This window comes from Lactuca sativa, chromosome 2, assembly GCF_002870075.4.
Source record: "Lactuca sativa cultivar Salinas chromosome 2, Lsat_Salinas_v11, whole genome shotgun sequence".
Classification (NCBI taxonomy): domain Eukaryota; kingdom Viridiplantae; phylum Streptophyta; class Magnoliopsida; order Asterales; family Asteraceae; genus Lactuca; species Lactuca sativa.
In genome coordinates this window covers 171061019-171079785 of record NC_056624.2, presented here as the reverse complement: position 1 = coordinate 171079785, position 18767 = coordinate 171061019, and the positions used below count along the sequence as shown (strand labels likewise).

The 18767-nt window shown below is 37.2% G+C and overlaps 1 protein-coding gene across 1 annotated transcript; it reads right to left on the bottom strand.

The window, feature by feature from the left end:
- Positions 1–17494: 17494 nt before the first annotated feature.
- On the bottom strand, positions 17495–18551 carry LOC128132074 (E3 ubiquitin-protein ligase SINA-like 10). Its single transcript, XM_052768117.1, has 2 exons — positions 18273–18551; positions 17495–18168 (listed from the first exon to the last, which is right to left on the bottom strand). Exons 1-2 carry the CDS (start codon positions 18477–18479, stop codon positions 17500–17502), a joined length of 876 nt encoding a protein of 291 aa, XP_052624077.1. The 5' UTR covers positions 18480–18551; the 3' UTR covers positions 17495–17499.
- Between the last annotated feature and the right edge of the window lie 216 nt (positions 18552–18767).

Sequence of the window (18767 nt, the reverse complement as noted above, 5' to 3'; positions counted from 1 at the left end):
ATCTGTAATTTGATTTCGTCCCTAATTGAATTTATCCCTCGCATAGTGCCCCTCTTTTCCACACTTGCGGCATGCACCACCGGACCTACAAACTCCGGTGTGACCCTTCCCACACTTCCCACAAGTGTGGCTGCTCTGATCTCCTACTCTAGAATCAATGGTCTTGGACCGTTTCGCCACCGGCTGCGACTGCACCGGAGCCTGCCTCAGCTCTCGCAACTGCAACTCAATGTCCAACTCCCGCCACCTGGCGGCCTCTTGCAACTCCAACAAGGTCTCGCACCTCTGCTTAGACACAAACTGTCTGATATCTCTCTTTAGCATACTCAGATATCGGGACATCTAAGCCTGCTCCGAAGCGAATTCAGGGCAAAAAATCGCCCTCTCAGTGAACATCCTGGTGATCTCAGTCACTGACTTCGAATCCTGCTTCAGCTCAAGGAATTCCTGAGCTAATCTCTCCATCTCAACCCACGGAACATAATGAGTGTTGAACATCTCTTTGAACTGATCCCATGAAACCGCAGCCCTCTGCGCATCCGAATATTACCCCGTGGTCAATCTCCACCAATCCTTCGCCCCGAGCCTCAACAGGTTCAAAGCACACCTCACCTTCTGATCAGCAGGGCATGAACACGTGAAGTAACACCCCTCCACATCCGACAACCATCTTATTGATGGGTTTTGGTCATAAGACATCCTATGTGCTCATACAAACCCTAAAGCTCGGATCTAGGTTTCTCTATTGTACATACTTTGAATCCAAGACTTGAACCCTAATTCTAGCATATGGAAATCAGAATTCACATGTAAATAGGTTTAAGAACATACCTTGATTGTTATGTAGCAATAACAATCCAATTCCTCCTTGAATTGACCTTGGAAAGCAGAGAGTCACAAGTGTCACTCCTCTAATGGCTCACAAACACCATAAGCAAGTGGAGAAGGTATAAGGAGAGAGGAGGGAGGTTAGAATTCGTATGTAGGGCTTCTTGGGAAGGGATACACGAATTCATAACCCTAGGGGTGTTTATATAGGTGTAGAGATAGGGTTTCAGTCATTATCCTTATCTAGTTGATTATCCATTAAGCAACCAATAAGATAATCCTTGAATCCTTATCATACTCGAATTCTAAGGCTTTCCAACCTTAAATTCATTCACCATACATATAAGATAATCCTTACCTTATTTTGTAACTATCACATAATTACAATTCAGCCCCTCAAGTTTAATTAATTACATTTGATCACAAAACTAATTCTTAATTAATTATCGACCAATATTAATTAAACAAATATGATTTCTCCTTTAATATATTATTCTTATAACATATTAATAAATCATATTATCCTCTCTCTCTATATATATTTCTCCAATCAAGTTGCTTTGGTGAAGGCAACCCAAAAGGACCATGCACCATCGGGTCAAGTACATACCAAAATAGTTATGGACTTAGACACTAATCCAACAGTCTCCCACTTGGATAAGTCTAATAACTATTCTGCATATGACTTCGGATCCCGATCTGCAATCGTAGCTTTCCAAAGCCGCTGTCAACTCTGATCATATCAAATACGCGTGTCCTTAGATAAGGGATCATATATTCCTCCATTCTAGATATCATATGAGATATGATTTCAAATCATTCTCTTTGTACTACTTCTCGATTTCAGATTTATGACGACTGACTAATTGAACAAATCAAATTAGCCCTAGCCCGGCCGAGCATTTACGTTTGTCATCATTAAACCATCGAGGGGCCCAAAGATATCGCTTTTATCCTACTTTGGATAAAAGGAACGGATAAACTTTGATACAATGCTTGCTTGTACTCACGCACCGAATCACACACAACAATATGTTTTATAACACCAAGTTACTGGTGCGTTTACATATTATCAATGTGCAACCGATTCGCAAGATACAACTCACACATCTCGGTTTCAAGAATATAAGATGTTATCGTCTCACTAATCACTCGTGATACAATCCATGGAGTGATCCAAGTGAGCGTGGGTTTAATCCAATGCTCAAATCACATTCATAAGCACTCATGAACGTTGCAGCAAACATTTGCTTATGTCTAATACTCTTTTAGACAATCCACACACCAATTCACGACAGTCTTCATTCATACCTACTTCCAACATATGAACGACTGTGGCCCGTTTGAATAATTCGATTATTCTTAATAAACTCAATTATTCTGGAAGTCAAAACATGCAAATGTGAAACACAAGAATAATACTAATCCCATATGGCCTCAAACCTTTGAGTATAAATAAAACGCCTTTTATTTATCACCATATTGATTACTCATTATTTGTCGTTTCGGGTAATCAACTTCTTACTTGAATTACAACACTTGTCTCATGCTCCTAGCATGCACACAATGTTTACCTATGGTTCTTACTTTGTGAAATAGATCATATTGAACACATTTCCAATCCTTCTCATTTCACAACTCCAAATCCGTTTTTCATAAGTTAAAGAATATCAAATTCTTGCTACTTATAGAATATGCTAGATTCTAACATTTTATGCAATGATTTCTTTTGTAATGTCACTGCACCAAAGTCACAAAGACTATTGCCAATGATATTACAAAGTCTTCTATCGGAGATTGTTACAAGACAATTCTATAGATGTGATGTCTCTCACTCAAAGTACTTTCTTTGAACATCCTTTTGCATAGAAGTTTCTAATCTAGTCATAGATTTCTCAATATTCAATTCCCAATATGGACACACTTCCATATGTTCCATATGACAACTCATTCTTAATAGAATCTTATCTATTCATAATGATGTCGATATGGTCCATCCAATATGGAAACATTTCCATATTTTCCAATACTATACTTCCAACTACTCACAAGCGACCAATCCTCGTCGAACTTGGATTGTCCTTTGATAGTTGTTTAATTATTTTAGTCAAAACCAATTCTAGTCCCTTTTCCCTCTAAATGCGCTCGACATTTGGAAAATTTTAGAATGGTCAAACATTAAAGCATTTGCAATCGATCCTATACCCGAAGCATATGGGACACGACGCATAATGTTTTATTTGCTATGTTCTCAAAATTCGAATTGTGAAGAGGGATGCCGTAATCATAATCGAAATTTTAAGAACACACTATGTACCTTTGACTAAATTTATTAACATTTCTCAACCTAATCCTTTAGATTTGAAATGAAGCATAATATTCTCTCCCTTAATTATAGCAAAACAATTCTTCAACTATTGCGACTTTGCAAAGTATGACTCTTGTTTTCTATAATTAATATTGCTAACCTTGCAATACTTTCCTTAATAATCATACAATCATAACTTTTATGCTCCCACTATCTTGATGATTATTATAAAACATAACACTTATGCTCCCACTAGCTTCGACATGTATTCATAAACATCTTAGCTTTCAGAAAGACAATACCTATTGAATTTCTTAAGTCCGTGTTTCTAATACATAGTGCTTTGATAATCTTTTATCAAGGTTTCTTGAACTTATACACATTTGCCTTCGATAGTCCATATGTGTGTCTAAACAATTAAGACTAATTGCCAAACCTCACAATTCAAATTATGGAAAGGGATGCCGTAACCATAATTGAATTCGAGAATGCAATTTTACAATCACTATCTTCTTAAAATCTTTCTTAGTGAAAGCATTTCCTCACAATCATTTTCATGAAGGAGGAAATCTTATGACACTTAGATTTTAAACGGTGTAAATGTTCCTATCCATGTGAATTTGTCAAAACCAACGTTTACGACAAATTCAAACTCATATGGATCGAACTTTCTTAATCTTGATTTCTTGCCTCATGGTAGCACAGCTGCCCATCACGTCTTCCAAGTAGTTAAGCATCTCACCCTTTCTTATCAATGTACCTTTCATTGATTAAGGTGCCTTGCCTTTTATGCATTCAAGATGAGAACCCATAGAACTCATATGCATAATTAACTCAATTGGAACAGCACATAATCAAAATAATGTCAACACGATAGGTTGTAAACCTCAACTCGTGTGCTAGTGATGATTGATAAGGTTTATTTGATTTGTTCTTGAAACCTTTCAAGACCATTAAGACTCCCACTGACTCCTTGACATATATGATTCTCTTGTCAAAACATTTCTTGACAAACAAATATTCAAGAGTTAGTGTAGCTTTTATCAAAACTCTTCATAAATTGGTCCTAGTTGGTCTTTGTCTTATCCAAGACATCACAACTTTCCACATTTGATGAATGTTTCAAACCTTCTTAAGACTTTTCACTCAATGTCACAATCTTAACTTTAAGACTTGTTATTGGAACGAAGTATGATTGACTTATTGATTTAACCATTTCTTCAATTCTTGATTCCTCTTCTAAGACATACAATTGTACTAAGACTCACTTAGAGGATCAATTGAGATATGGTTCTTAATCATTAAGACCTATCATAAAGCATAAAAGGTACTCTCCCATCTTCTTAGAATGGAGAAACTTTTATCTTTCTGCCTATATGATTCTTCTTATTCGTTCTACCATTGATCTAAACCCTTTAATCAATTTAGAATTGCACTTAATCTTGTAAGTATAATCATATTTACTAAGCCTTTTAGTAAATCATGACGAATATCTTTGTTACTCTTATGGTGAACTTGATCAACACACAACTTTGTGTACTCGATTTCCTAGTCCTTCACTTGACACTTTGTCAATGAATTTGTCTAATTTCCAAATATGAAATTTCTCATTCATCGTGCAACCAAGTTGCATGATTCCAAATTTCTGTCCAATTGAAACATTGGGCGATGAGAAACTCTCCCTATTTGGTAAATTCTTGACATTTCCATAAATAACATAACTAAGAATCATATCCATTCGTTGTAGAAATATTCGAACATCAATTTTCATAACGATTTCATTGTAAGGAAATAAACAAATAAATAAATAAGTCAAACAAAATTTATTTTATTTATAAAAGCAGCGGAAAAATTTGTCCTTACAATGCAAAATTCATTGAAAACTATGTACAAAAGAAAATTTCTAACAACTCTATCATAACTATCTAAGATCAAAATCTAATCTTCAAGTCCATGCGATCAAGATCCATTCCTTGTGATTAGATTCATCTTGCTCTTTCACCAAGCTTCCTTTCTTTTCACCGATCCTGTAAAACATTCAAATGCAATCTTATTACATTATGTATTAAGAATTAATGAATAGGAACTTAATGGAGTTAGATAGTGGATTTTACCTGAAGCGCAGCCATACTCTTTGACTCTCCCAGCTTCTGGACTCTTCAGGCTTTTTGGGCAGACTTGTATCCAACGCCCTTTCTTTTGGCAGCAAACGCAGGTCGGTTCTCCTAGAACGTCCTCGGAAGTATGGTCGGTTGACTCTCCCAACAAATACACTCCATTGCTTTGCCAAATCATTTCTGATTCAGCAGCAATGAGCATGTAAGTTAGGTCAATGAGGTTGTCGTCATGATTCATCATATAATACTTTCTTTTGAACTCATTATATGATTCAGGAAGTGACTGCAAAACCCAATTCACAGCCAACTCATTCGGGAATGACACACCCAACATTTTCAACCTATCAATGTGTGATTTCATTCCTAGAACGTGGGCACACACGGGTTTACCATCTTCATGTTTCATTTCCAACAGGGCTTTAGTGATATTGAACCTTTCAATTCTTCGATCTTGTGGGTTGGGGAGAACAATAGGAGGAGGAGGAGGAAGTGAAGCATGATTTCTTGTTCCTCGATCGAATCGTGGAATACCATCTTCATGTGGAATGCTTGTTCCACGGGATTTGGGAAGACCATAGTTGTCGAACTTTGACATCTACAAAACGGGAGAAAAACGAATTCAAGTTAGTTGATAGATTGAGTCCTTAGTAAATCACCCAAATGAGATACTAAGGCTAGGACCCAACACAATATTCTACAACTCGGGAGAGGGATGCCGTAACCCAAATTGCAGAACATTTGAAGGTAAGTGAATGACGATTCACTAATTTCCACCATGAAAAACGAAAAAGAAATTTAAGTTTTAAATCTATGAAAACTCCTAGATCCTTTGAGATACATTGAACTTTCAATGGCATGTTTATATCTCGATATGCCCCTCTTGTTTGTGACTGGGATGCCGAGGATCACAAAGCGGGTGTGAATAACCATGCAAACTACATGGTGCCCTCACATGTTACAGTCACCTATTCGATGTGCCGGTAAACCACACACGCTCCACCGAACTATGACAAACATTGAGTCACCCTTTGCTACCTTTGCTTAGACCCATTTAGTGTGCCGGTTAACCACACACGCTCCACTAACGTCTTCGCAAGGGCACAAAGTGTAATTTCATGGAATTGCATCAATTCACTTTTGCCTAAGTAACTAAGATTGGGAATTTTATAAAACATTTAGTTACTTGATAATTCATTATACTTATAATGGAAGGTTTCGTCCTATCCTACCCGTTCGGCTAACGACCCTCCACTAGTCAAGAGTGCGGTGGGTAAGAGTGGATACCCATTCAATCGCCATTTTATAGGCAATTTCCTTAAACACCCCTTATAGACCAGCTTCGTGAATGAGGCCTACTAACGGTAAAACTGACTTTTAGTTATACATATATAATGTTAGACTTTTAATGTTATATAGTATAGGGTGTATTTTACACTTTTAAAATATTAGGTGGTTCAATTTAACAATTATACTTTTAGTTTACTTAAATTGTAAACCTAAACTTTTATGGATTTATTAAACCTCTTTAATTAAACACCTTAATTAGTTAATAAAACCATAAGGGTGTGATTTGAACATTTTCAAAATTACTTAGATGTTTTAGAATTTAACATTCCTAATTAAACTTTTAATCAACTTTTAAATTCCAAAACTTGAGGGCAAGTTTTGAAACATTTCAAACCATAAGGGTTTAGAATTTAAATATGCATCAAAATTAAACTATTTAAATCAAAATTTAAATTCCAAAACTTGAGGGCAAGTTTTGAAACCTTTTTCAAAACATTAAGGTTTCAACTATTTAAATTTCAAAACAACAAAACTTTTGGGGTTCAAATTTAAACTATAAAACCTAAAGGGCCAAATATGAAACTTTTCACAACAACAAGGATCAAATAACAAATAATTCAAATTAACATTTAATCACATAATTATCCATATTTGATGATCTCTTGCAAAATAATTTATCAATTTACTTAAAATAATTAATCAATTATCTTATAAGGAAACAATTATCCTATTAATTGATAAATATCTTCAATTAGATTAAAAATATAGTCAAATATATCATATAATCGGATTAATATTAATCTAACATGATAAGGTAATTATCCATAAGCAAAAACAGCAAGAAATCCCGAAGTACCCTCCTTCTGACGAGTTGACTCGTCGAGTCAGCCTTGGACTCGTCGAGTCACCTTGGACTCGGCGAGTTCAGCCATGGACTCGGCGAGTCCAGCCTCCAGAATGCAAAAAATCGAATTTTTCAGTTACAACAAGCATCAATACAATAGAAACCAATCAAGGCTCTGATACCACTGATGGGTTTTGGTCATAAGACATCCTATGTGCTCATACAAACCCTAAAGCTCGGATCTAGGTTTCTCTATTGTACATACTTTGAATCCAAGACTTGAACCCTAATTCTAGCATATGGAAATCAGAATTCACATGTAAATAGGTTTAAGAACATACCTTGATTGTTATGTAGCAATAACAATCCAATTCCTCCTTGAATTGACCTTGGAAAGCAGAGAGTCACAAGTGTCACTCCTCTAATGGCTCACAAACACCATAAGCAAGTGGAGAAGGTATAAGGAGAGAGGAGGGAGGTTAGAATTCGTATGTAGGGCTTCTTGGGAAGGGATACACGAATTCATAACCCTAGGGGTGTTTATATAGGTGTAGAGATAGGGTTTCAGTCATTATCCTTATCTAGTTGATTATCCATTAAGCAACCAATAAGATAATCCTTGAATCCTTATCATACTCGAATTCTAAGGCTTTCCAACCTTAAATTCGTTCACCATACATATAAGATAATCCTTACCTTATTTTGTAACTATCACATAATTACAATTCAGCCCCTCAAGTTTAATTAATTACATTTGATCACAAAACTAATTCTTAATTAATTATCGACCAATATTAATTAAACAAATATGATTTCTCCTTTAATATATTATTCTTATAACATATTAATAAATCATATTATCCTCTCTCTCTATATATATTTCTCCAATCAAGTTGCTTTGGTGAAGGCAACCCAAAAGGACCATGCACCATCGGGTCAAGTACATACCAAAATAGTTATGGACTTAGACACTAATCCAACACTTATAGCAACGATCGGGTCCTGAACTCCATCAAAAGTAGGAGGCTTCGTATTATCGAAGTCCCGATACTGAAAACCCCGACCGGCTCCTCCCCCTACCGCTACTACAGTCGTTGTAGCTGCTACGGCAGCCGTCTCTGTGAGAGCTGCATAGCGTTTATCAAAATACTCAACCATGGCGGTCTTGATCGACCCAAACAGTTCCGGCAACTCAGCCCGGAACAACGCAACAACCTCATCATGCAAGATCTCGCGAATCCTCGCATCCAACTCGCACGTGCTCATCTGACCAATAACCTCGGGCGGTACAGACCTGCCTGGAACTCCCTCTCCTACTTCCGATCCTGACCCGGATCCACTCCCAGCATGCCTCGGAATCTCCATACTGAAAAACACCAGAAAATCTCAGACACTTCCCACTAACCCGGGAACCAACTCTCAACCCAACCCTAGAGGTCATGGTTTCCCTGATACACGTATGGGTCCTGTGCTTTCAGTAGTACGGGCCCATACTACCTTCCACACCTACCCATATTTGTATGAAGTACTACCACAACACCCTAGTGTAAAACATACAAAACAAGCGCTCAACCCTCACTACTAGAGGAACACTGGAAATCTCCCACAAGGACACCCTAGGCTAACATGCATCATAAATCAGGCAACATTATCATGAAATCCTGAAGATCCCTAGCCTAGCACTAGCATGCTGTTCTATCAAAGCTCAAAAACAAATATCATGTATGGTATTTTGGGGTTACTTACTGGCTCCGACTGATCGTACCTCCACGTCCTCCTTTACTCATTTTGAAAATCGTTTTAATATTTCTTTTAAAAACTCTCCCTGATTTGAGACTGGAGTCACACGAGTGTTCCTCCAATTCACTCAAACCAAGGCTCTGATACCAACTTGTAACGACCATAAAATTCCAACCAATTTAAACTTTTCAAAAACAACCCGATTTCATTAAATTATTACAAAAAGGTTTTCAATACAATTTATTTAGAGTATTCCCAGAATCACATCACATATAAACATGAGGAGCGGTACGATCACGCCTTCGCCTTGCCACGGTCTCCTTAGAACCTGAAAAACTTTAAACCACAACTGTAAGCCTGAAAGCTTAGTGAGATATCCCCAAAATACCAACCACATATACCGTACACGCATAACATGCCATATCATATCCGATCACAGAACAACCATGCACTTCGGGTCTACTGTGTGACTGGTCCGCCGCACCGGCCAACAGTCCACCTGGTCCACCCTCCGAGTCTAGCCATATACATCGAGTCTGCAGTGTGATTGGTCCTCCCGCTCCGGGCCTTCAATAGACCTGATCCACTCTCTGAGTCTACAGTATGACTAGTCCGCCCGCATCGGGCCTTCAGTCGGCCTGGTCCACTCTCCGAGCCTCGGCACGTCTGGTCCGCCCTCTTGGGGCCTACAGCCTATCCGGACCGCTCGCTGGGCCTTCGGGACAACCGGTCCTCCCTGGGTATCTTGGCCTACAGCAAAAAGCAGGGCCCGCCTCAACCCAACTCCAATCCAAACAACCATGTGCACATAAACATACAATCATATAACAATTCACAGTCAACAAGCCGATCAAGCAAATCACATAACATATCATCATTCTAACCAGGATACCGACCTAACTGGTCACTAGCATAGCATCACCCTACATAACAGGATACCGACCTCAACCAGGTCTCTAACATATACCATCCTAACTACCAGGATGCAAACATATCAAAGCAATAACATAACAACAAATACTCGGATCTCAATCCGATAAAGGGCCGGCCTTGGTGCCTTATACCCTGTTGATATAGTGAGGATAACTCACCTCGAAATTGCCGACTGAATAGATAAAAACAAGCTACTCCAACCACTGATACGATCTCCAACACTGGCCAACACCAAGACTCTGAACTCAAAACAAAAGCCAACAATTACCAAAATGCCCCTGAAATCAACTGGTCAACCCTTGGTCAAAGAAAAGAAAAAGTCAACCCCTGACTGACTCTACTCGCCGAGTCAACTCGATGACTCGCCGAGTCCCCATCCTCAGAATCTCTCACACGTCGCGACTCAACTCGCCGAGTCACCCTGAGACTCGCCGAGTCCAACAACTCTGAGTCCTACTTCACTCGACTCACCGAGTCATCCCTTGACTCACTGATACACAGCTCACCCTGAAAAAGGAGCAAGACCTCGCGACCAGACTCACCGAGTCCAAGAGCAGACTCGCCGAGTCTAAGGCTATCTTCAACCTACTCGCCGAGTTATTCTTCCAACTCGCCAAGTTTCAGTCCATCTTCAAGCAACTCGCCGAGTACACCTTTGTGACTCGCCGAGTGCCTCTAGATCTCACCCCATACAGAAGCCTTCCAGGCCATGCAATTGATCCAAAACGTAGATCTACCCTCCTACAACCCATCCATCACGTAAAGTGGCAAACTTTACATGAATCCAAGGAGATCTAGGCATTTTACACTCTAGGGCTAGGGTTTGGGACAAGATGGCTTCACCAATCACTCAAGAACAGGGACTTTAGTGCACTTTAGACCTTCTCTATTCCAGATCTGAGGTAGCAACCTCAGATCTATTGTTCAAACTCAAAATACCACAAGCTAAACCTCCCATACATCCCAAAAATGATGAATCTAGATTAATAGCAGCCCAAGAACAAGATAATACATTAAAAGGAAGCCCCAACAGCAATCAAATCTGAATCTAAGCAAAGCCCCTTGCTCCAAGCCTCCTAACTCTCCAAGATCTTCCTCCAAATCTCTTCTCCAAGGCTCAATTGCACTCAAATCCTTCACAATTGCATTGCTAGAGTTTTCTGGACTTCAAAGGAAGGTAAGGAGGCTGGGGAGAGGGTATAATGTCCTTTATATAGGGTTCATCCTCCGAAATTAGGGTTTTCTCCACTCAGCACCAACTCGCCGAGTCCAGCCGCCAACTCGCCGAGTTGGCCACTTAACACGCGACCAAAATCGCGACCCTACTCGCCGAGTCCACTCGTGGACTCGCCGAGTTGCCCTTTCCAATTTACACTTTTAGCCCTTCAACTTTACTCTTGATATTCCGGGATGTTACAAAAGAAAAGCCAATCCTCTTTCCCTCATTATTGAAGCCATTTTTGGTGCTCTTGGAATATTTAAAAAGACAAAGAAGAAAAAGGAAGTTAAGATCTAGTAAGCAAGTCTCCATTCTTCATCCTAGCACTCTTCTCGACCTTTTTAAGTGTCCAATACTCGGTTTTTCTCATGCTAGATTGCTAGATCTTAAGTTTTAGCCCATAATCTTCTTGTTCTTGATAGTTGGAATGGTGAGACTTCATAAAGGTTATGACTTTATGAATCTTTGGAACATTTAGTATGGTTGTGGGTTTGGATCTGAAGTATAGTAGAGTTTTTTTAGCCATGCATGGGATTTTTATCAAAAACCCATATTTTGGACCAATTATGGCTTCAAGGCATGCATTGGACATGCATGTCTATAAAGCACCTACCTTTATGTCAGATTTGGTATTGGAAACCCTTCTAGAGTGGTTGGGTTAGGGACTTTTTTGGATTAAGGGCTTAATGGTTATGACATTGTTGAATTTAGCTTTATTGGACTAGGGTTTGAGATTTTTGACTTTTGAGGTGGTTCTAATTGATAAAGTTGGAAACTTTATCATTCTAGACCATATTTCAGACAATATATGAGCTTTAGAGCTCTTGTAATAGAGGAAAACGGCTTAACCCATTAAGTTGTTTGAAACTCAGTGCCCACAGCGTGGCCTTAGGTCGCCACGATGTGGTGACTAGGAAAAAGCACGTTGTTTCGATGTATGAAGGCCACAACGTGGCCATGGATGGCCATGACATGACGGTTAACTAAATTCAATGTTGACCGTCGACTTCTGACTTGAGTTGACATTTGGTCAAACTCATAGTCTTGGAAGAAGAGCCGATGGTTACCATTTGTAATGGTACAGGTGGTGTGTAGCATTGGTATTTCTGGCAGTGAGAGTAGAGGCAGATGAGTATCAACTGAGAGGTGAGTCTCTTCACTGTACGCGGGGGTCAAATGCACCAATGACGGCCAACTGGATTATGTTTGTAGAATGATAGTTGTCCTCATGACACTTGTTGATATGCTAGTATGTGCTTGTTGTCTTTTTGACTTTTACCGATATGATTGTATACTTAGATGTGAGGGTGAAATATACTTGTATCGGTTGAAAGATACCCACGGAGTTGAAATAGATTCGGGGGTGAAAAAGACCCGTACCGGTTGAAAGATACCGAAGGAGTTGGAATAGACTCGAGGGTGAAATAAACATGTACTATCAAATATAACATTGTACATCCAGAAGCAATCATTTTATAGCATTGTACTTTATAAGATGATTTTTTTTTTCACCATGTCAAAACTTTTCTAGATATTTGAGAAAGAAATTATCAAATATAGCATTGTAAAATAAATAAGTTATTTTGCAAAATACCCTAAAGCAACAATGTACATTGAAAGCTCATTGCTATTATAAAGGTGAATGGTTCATGTTTCTTTATTTTTTTTTTTGGAAAAAAAAACATTTTAATAACTTAATCCTTTAGTTTTTTTCTTATTCCTTGACTTAATCTTTCAATGTAGTTTCATAAGTCATAATTTTCGTCTTTTTGATCGAACAAAATCTTATTCCATGTGCATGTATTTGTTTATATGTTTGTGTGGTTGTTTTGCGTAAAATAAACGAAATCCATTTCGATTATACCAATGTACTTTTAGAATACAATACTTATATTTATACATCACCGTACTTTCAATTTTTCTTATATTTTGCATTTTAAAAAAAATAAAGTGTTATTCTCTCAAGTATAGATTCATGAAGACATAAAATATTAGTTTCATAAGACAACTATATTTTTGCTATTATTAAATATTATTTTGATTTGTCTACCATGTAGTACACTTGTTATACCTAGTATTTGATAAATCATAATTCATTAATTCTTTAAAAAAATCGATTTTTATATATTCATGTTTTAATATGGAAGAATTCAGTATTTAAACTCATGTATGTGTAGTTTACTTACATTTACAAAACAAAAGAATAAAAAAAATTAAGGCTATCGAGTCAGGTTGAGCGGCCTCAAAGTCCAATACTGAAGGAATAAGAGCCTTTATGCCAAGAGCCTTAACCCTTAATTAAGCAAAATCATTGACCTTACATCTGGTTTGATTAGGACAGTATCACATTTCATCATAAAGAGTATCTAATTCTTTCTTACCAAATAAGACATCAAACTAATTGGTTCGGATGATCAATTCATTCTTTCTTTATGGCAAGCGAATAGCTAAAGAGCTTATGAAAGAACATTGTCTTCTCCTATTCTTAAAAACATCTTTAAAATAGTTATTAAAGAGACTAGCACTTTTAACAGGAAAAGCAAACAAATACCTCCTTTAATTTGGTGGCCTCTTCCTTGATAAGAATTAAAGAAGAATAAGAATATAGGACAAATATAATTATAATATAAGACCAGAAATCAAACATAAAAAAAATAAATAAATAAGAAAACTAATGACTTAATATCATATTTTACCTATTCTACATTTGAAGTTATTACTCAGTAAAATTAATGAATTATTAATGGCCTCTCAAATATTAATAACTTATAGCATAAAAGAAACTATGTAATTTTCTTTCAAAAATGATACCAGTTATAAAGTATATGTATGTTGATGTAGCGATATAGTCGACCGAAGAAGGGTAGAGAGTAGACAACCGATGAAGTTGTCAATAGCGGCTGCATTAAAGAAAAAAAAGGCAATAATGATGGAGATAAACCCAAAAAACATGAATGTAGTATCCGGAAAACTCAAAATCAAGGGTTATATAGTAAACAACGACAACGGTAGGAGATGTACCATCTCTAAAATTACATAGAGCAATTAAAGTAATAACATGGATTTTTGGTGATTGTTAGATTAATTTCATATAATTACCGTTGGTATTTTTTTTTTTTTGAAACAGCGGAATCATATTAAAAGCCACCACTAAAAGGAGAGATGGATAATAAAAAGAAAAGTACAAAAACAATTACAAAATACTGAAGCATAATCATACCAAATAGCCCAGTTACAGTTCTCGTATTTCCTCCTATGTTTACCCAACTAAACACCAAAGTGATAATATTATCCTCCAATTTTGAAGTAGAGACACATTTTGTTGACAACTTTGTCATTTCGAGCACGCTAAACACACAAAAGATAGACGTAGATGATGGCTAAAAGAAGATTTCTTTTCTAAGGGCAATTCCCCGATGAGCTGTGAAACTTACCATCCCAACAACAACCGAAGAGAATTGCTAGAATGGGACCTTACAATTCTAAGGTGTTGTTTGTTTTTTCTCTGCAGATCTGCGTGACAACTTCTGTCTGCGCCGCGCAGACGACGCGCAAACATATACCCTCGCAGAATGTTTGTTTTTTAAAAGTGTACAGACTTCAAAATGTCTGCGCGAGGTCTTCTTGGCGCAGACATGGACCAATGTCTTCTAAGGTCTGCACCCCTCTTTAATCTAAAAAAAAAACACGCTTAATTTTTTCTCAGTGCCTCCAACAACCAACATACATCTACGCCTCCCCCTCCATCGATGCTTATCTCCATCGGTCTTCTTCAACCTCTCTCCTCCTCCTCGTGCTGCCGACGCTTAGACTAGGACCGTCTTTTTCCTCATGACCGACCGCACCACAGACGCACTTCATTGTTGCCGGATTTCTCATATGCTATGCAATCGTTCATGCTGTTCACCGCCGCCAGTCGTGCCCTCCGTCTCCATCGCCACCTATCATGCCCACTGTGTCTCTATCATCATCGTCTCAGACCTCTATTGCCATTGGTAAGAACATTTTCCCTGAAATCAAATGGTATCTTCTAGGGTTTGTTGTACTTGCTAGAAATCAGATGTTATTGATACTGAAATCACATTAGTTTGCTGAAACATGAAAATCATATATACATTCACTGAAAATCGGATTTATTTGCTGAGATTAGATGTTCATAGGTGATGGAAATCATATTTATTTACTGAAAATATATATACTTTGCTGAAATATGAAAAATGTTGTTCGATTTGTTGAAATTAGTTGTTATTATTGCTGGAAATCACATTTTAGCTGAAATTTGATGTATATATTTTTGTTGGAAATCACATTTTAGTTTAAATTAGTTGTTATTGTTGCTGAAAATTACATTTTCAATTGAAATTAGATGTATATAGCCGTTGGAAATTATGTTTTAAGTGAAATTAGGCTTTATTGTTGTTGGAATAGTATTTCATATATGATGTTTTAATGCTTGTAATTCATATATTTTGTAGTTCATTGGTATTAATTAGTGACTCATGGATGCAGGAAAGCTATTTGATAAAGGCTCACATTCTATAACCACAAATGACTAATGGATTCAGGTTACTATTTGATGAAATGTTTTTGTAACATGTATAGAGAACCCTATAAGTTATAAACATTTGTATAATAAGTGAAATTAGAACACTAGCTAGTGTGAGGAATGATTCATGAATTGCAACTTTGTTTCCATGTGACGTCAAAAAGATTTGAGGTTTGATTTATATTTCATTGTTGTATAATTTGAAAATAATAGATTTTAGAGGTTAGATTTATGTTTGAGTGTTGTAATATTGTATGATTTGAAAATAATTGCTTTTAGAGGTTAGATTTATGTTTTAATGTTGTATAATTTTAAATTTTTTTTTTGGTTGTAGGATTTATATATGATTTATATTATAGCGTTATAAAAAAAATTATTTAAAATTTTTGTGTTGAAAAAGTCTTTTAAGTATAAAAAATAATTTTATTAAAATTTTAGTTTATTTCACTAGACTGCAGACGTTAAAAAACAAACAGTCTTCTTCTTGCAGACTACAAACGTTTAGTCCACCTCTTCTACTGCATATGTTTGCAGATATGGTCCGCAAACTGCAGATGTTTTGTCTTTCAAAAAACAAACAACACCCAAGTGAAGTATCCAATGCAAACCAGCAACCGAAAAGAATTTTAAATGTACAATATTTGATTGAATTAAAAAAAAAAATACAATGATGTGTCCATCTAAAATATTAAAAGAGTGTTCATTTAATAAATTCCCTAGACATCATTTACTCCTCCAGTGTCCACCCTTAATATACATACTTTATCTTGGCTCAATTTGAAAATATTTCCGTTAAAATATGTTACCATTGTAGTGTGACCGTTGGATTTTAAAGCTCAATTTGAAAATATGACTGTTAATATATGTTACCGTTGTAGTTTGATCGTTGGATTTTAAATATAATTACAATTTAGCCGTTATCGCATTGCTACTTAAATCCGCATGTGCAAATGAAACACCGAAAAACATATCTTTCCCCAATGACAAAAACGAAAAACATAGCACCAAGCGCTGAGAAAATTTGTGTTCTCGCTCCAACATGGACAATACTAATCAAAGTTGAAGCTACAAGCTTTTTCTACCATGTTAAGTGTTCATTGCATTTCAAGTGTAAGTTTTGTTTTATCTACATTGTGTAAGCTATGCTTCATCACAAAGTAAGATTTATCATATATCTAAGAGTAAATTACTTAAAAATTATATTCTTCATTATTAATACACTATCATATAGTATTGATTATGGTATGTAGACTTCAAGTTTAATGTATATGCTTAAACTTCATATGGTGAATAACTTGATGTTTATTATAACTTTTTTCAAGAAAACAATAAATCTCAGTGCTAGTCACCGGTCTAGCTAGACATGTTGGATAGCCCAATGTTGAAGCTAAATGCATATGCCTGAACATAGACTATTTTGGTAAGGATCGATGTTTAAATATTTATAGTGAGATTAGTATGATATTTTTTTCTTTTGAGTAATTGATATTTCGTTGCAGCCTTCTTTACATATTATATAAGATTTTCATCAACTTTGACAAATCAAAACTAATTACATTTCTTTTGAGTGATGGATTAATTGAACTTAATGAAAAAAGAAAACAGTATAATGAACACCAATAAATTCTAGAAAACAACGACTAAGGTATATATATACTATTATTATACTGTATTCGACTAAAATCCGTTTCCTTTAAAAGACCATGACTCTTTTTGAGCTTTCTTGATGCACACTTGCAGGCCGAATCCCGTTATACGAGATGGGATGGTTAAATAGTTGTTATCAGGAGTATGTTCCTTCCACTTTGTGGAGACTTCGGGTACACACTCCATCGATAAACATGCGTCCATGGATTTCACAGTCAGCCGATACACAAAACCATTCTTAAATGTGTCTGGTCCTACGCAGTCGACATTGAAGACTCTTCCATGTCCTACAACATCATGGTTGACGATGAAGATAACCTTTTCATTCCGTTCCTGAAGAATGACGTGCTTCTGGGTTGTTTCAACACGAAGATTGAAGACGGCATTGTAGACGAATTGAATAGCAGAGTGATGGCGACTGAAATGGTTGTACAGGAGCTTGCAAGAAGCGGCCAAGCCGCAGGAGGAATCAGGACAGAAACATAATGTATGCGGACATATGTTTTCATGCTTGGCTCTCTTGTGGTTCATCAATATCTCTTGGCATCCAAACTTCTTGTTCTTGCACTCTACTCGCAGTGATGCTATCAGCTTTTCCATTCCTCGACAATGCTTAAAGCCCTTTGGAACGCTGCATGAAGGACACTTGTTCTCTGAACGGATTAGGCAAGTATAGCATGATGTATGCCCATCATCACACTACAACAGAAACCAAATTAAATGATATATGCAATGAACAATGTTTCTTCTGATCTTGTTGAATTAGCAGCGCAAGGTTTAGCTAGATTAGATGTTGGAATTACCAGGAAGATCGGCGTACACAACGGATAATGACAGATACTGCAATTTAGCAAGTCTGGATCGGTGGCCACAATCGGAATTGCTTCACCTGCAACCTCCGGTACACCATCTGCCCCTTTGTCTTCCGCCTCAAGTCGTTGAGGATCGGAATTTGAATCGGAATCGGAATCCACCACTTCCAAGGGAACCATATCCACCTCTTGGTTCATCGCAGTAGATCGAGTGGTTCGCCGGTTCCTTCGTGCATGCTGAATCGGCCTTTGAGGCTGCGGCTGCGACGATGACTCGATGAACCGCGGCCGCTTATTAACGACCCCATATGCCCTTGTTATCTCCGCCTCCCATTGGCTGTCAACGATTCGCACCGTTGAAGAAGAAGCATGGCGGCTACTGTTGAGGTTTTGGATTCTGTCGGCCATTGATCTGGATTCTTTCTTTTTGAAATACTAAGATTCAGACACAGAAACACAGTACAGTCGCTGTCGAGAGCAGTGTTT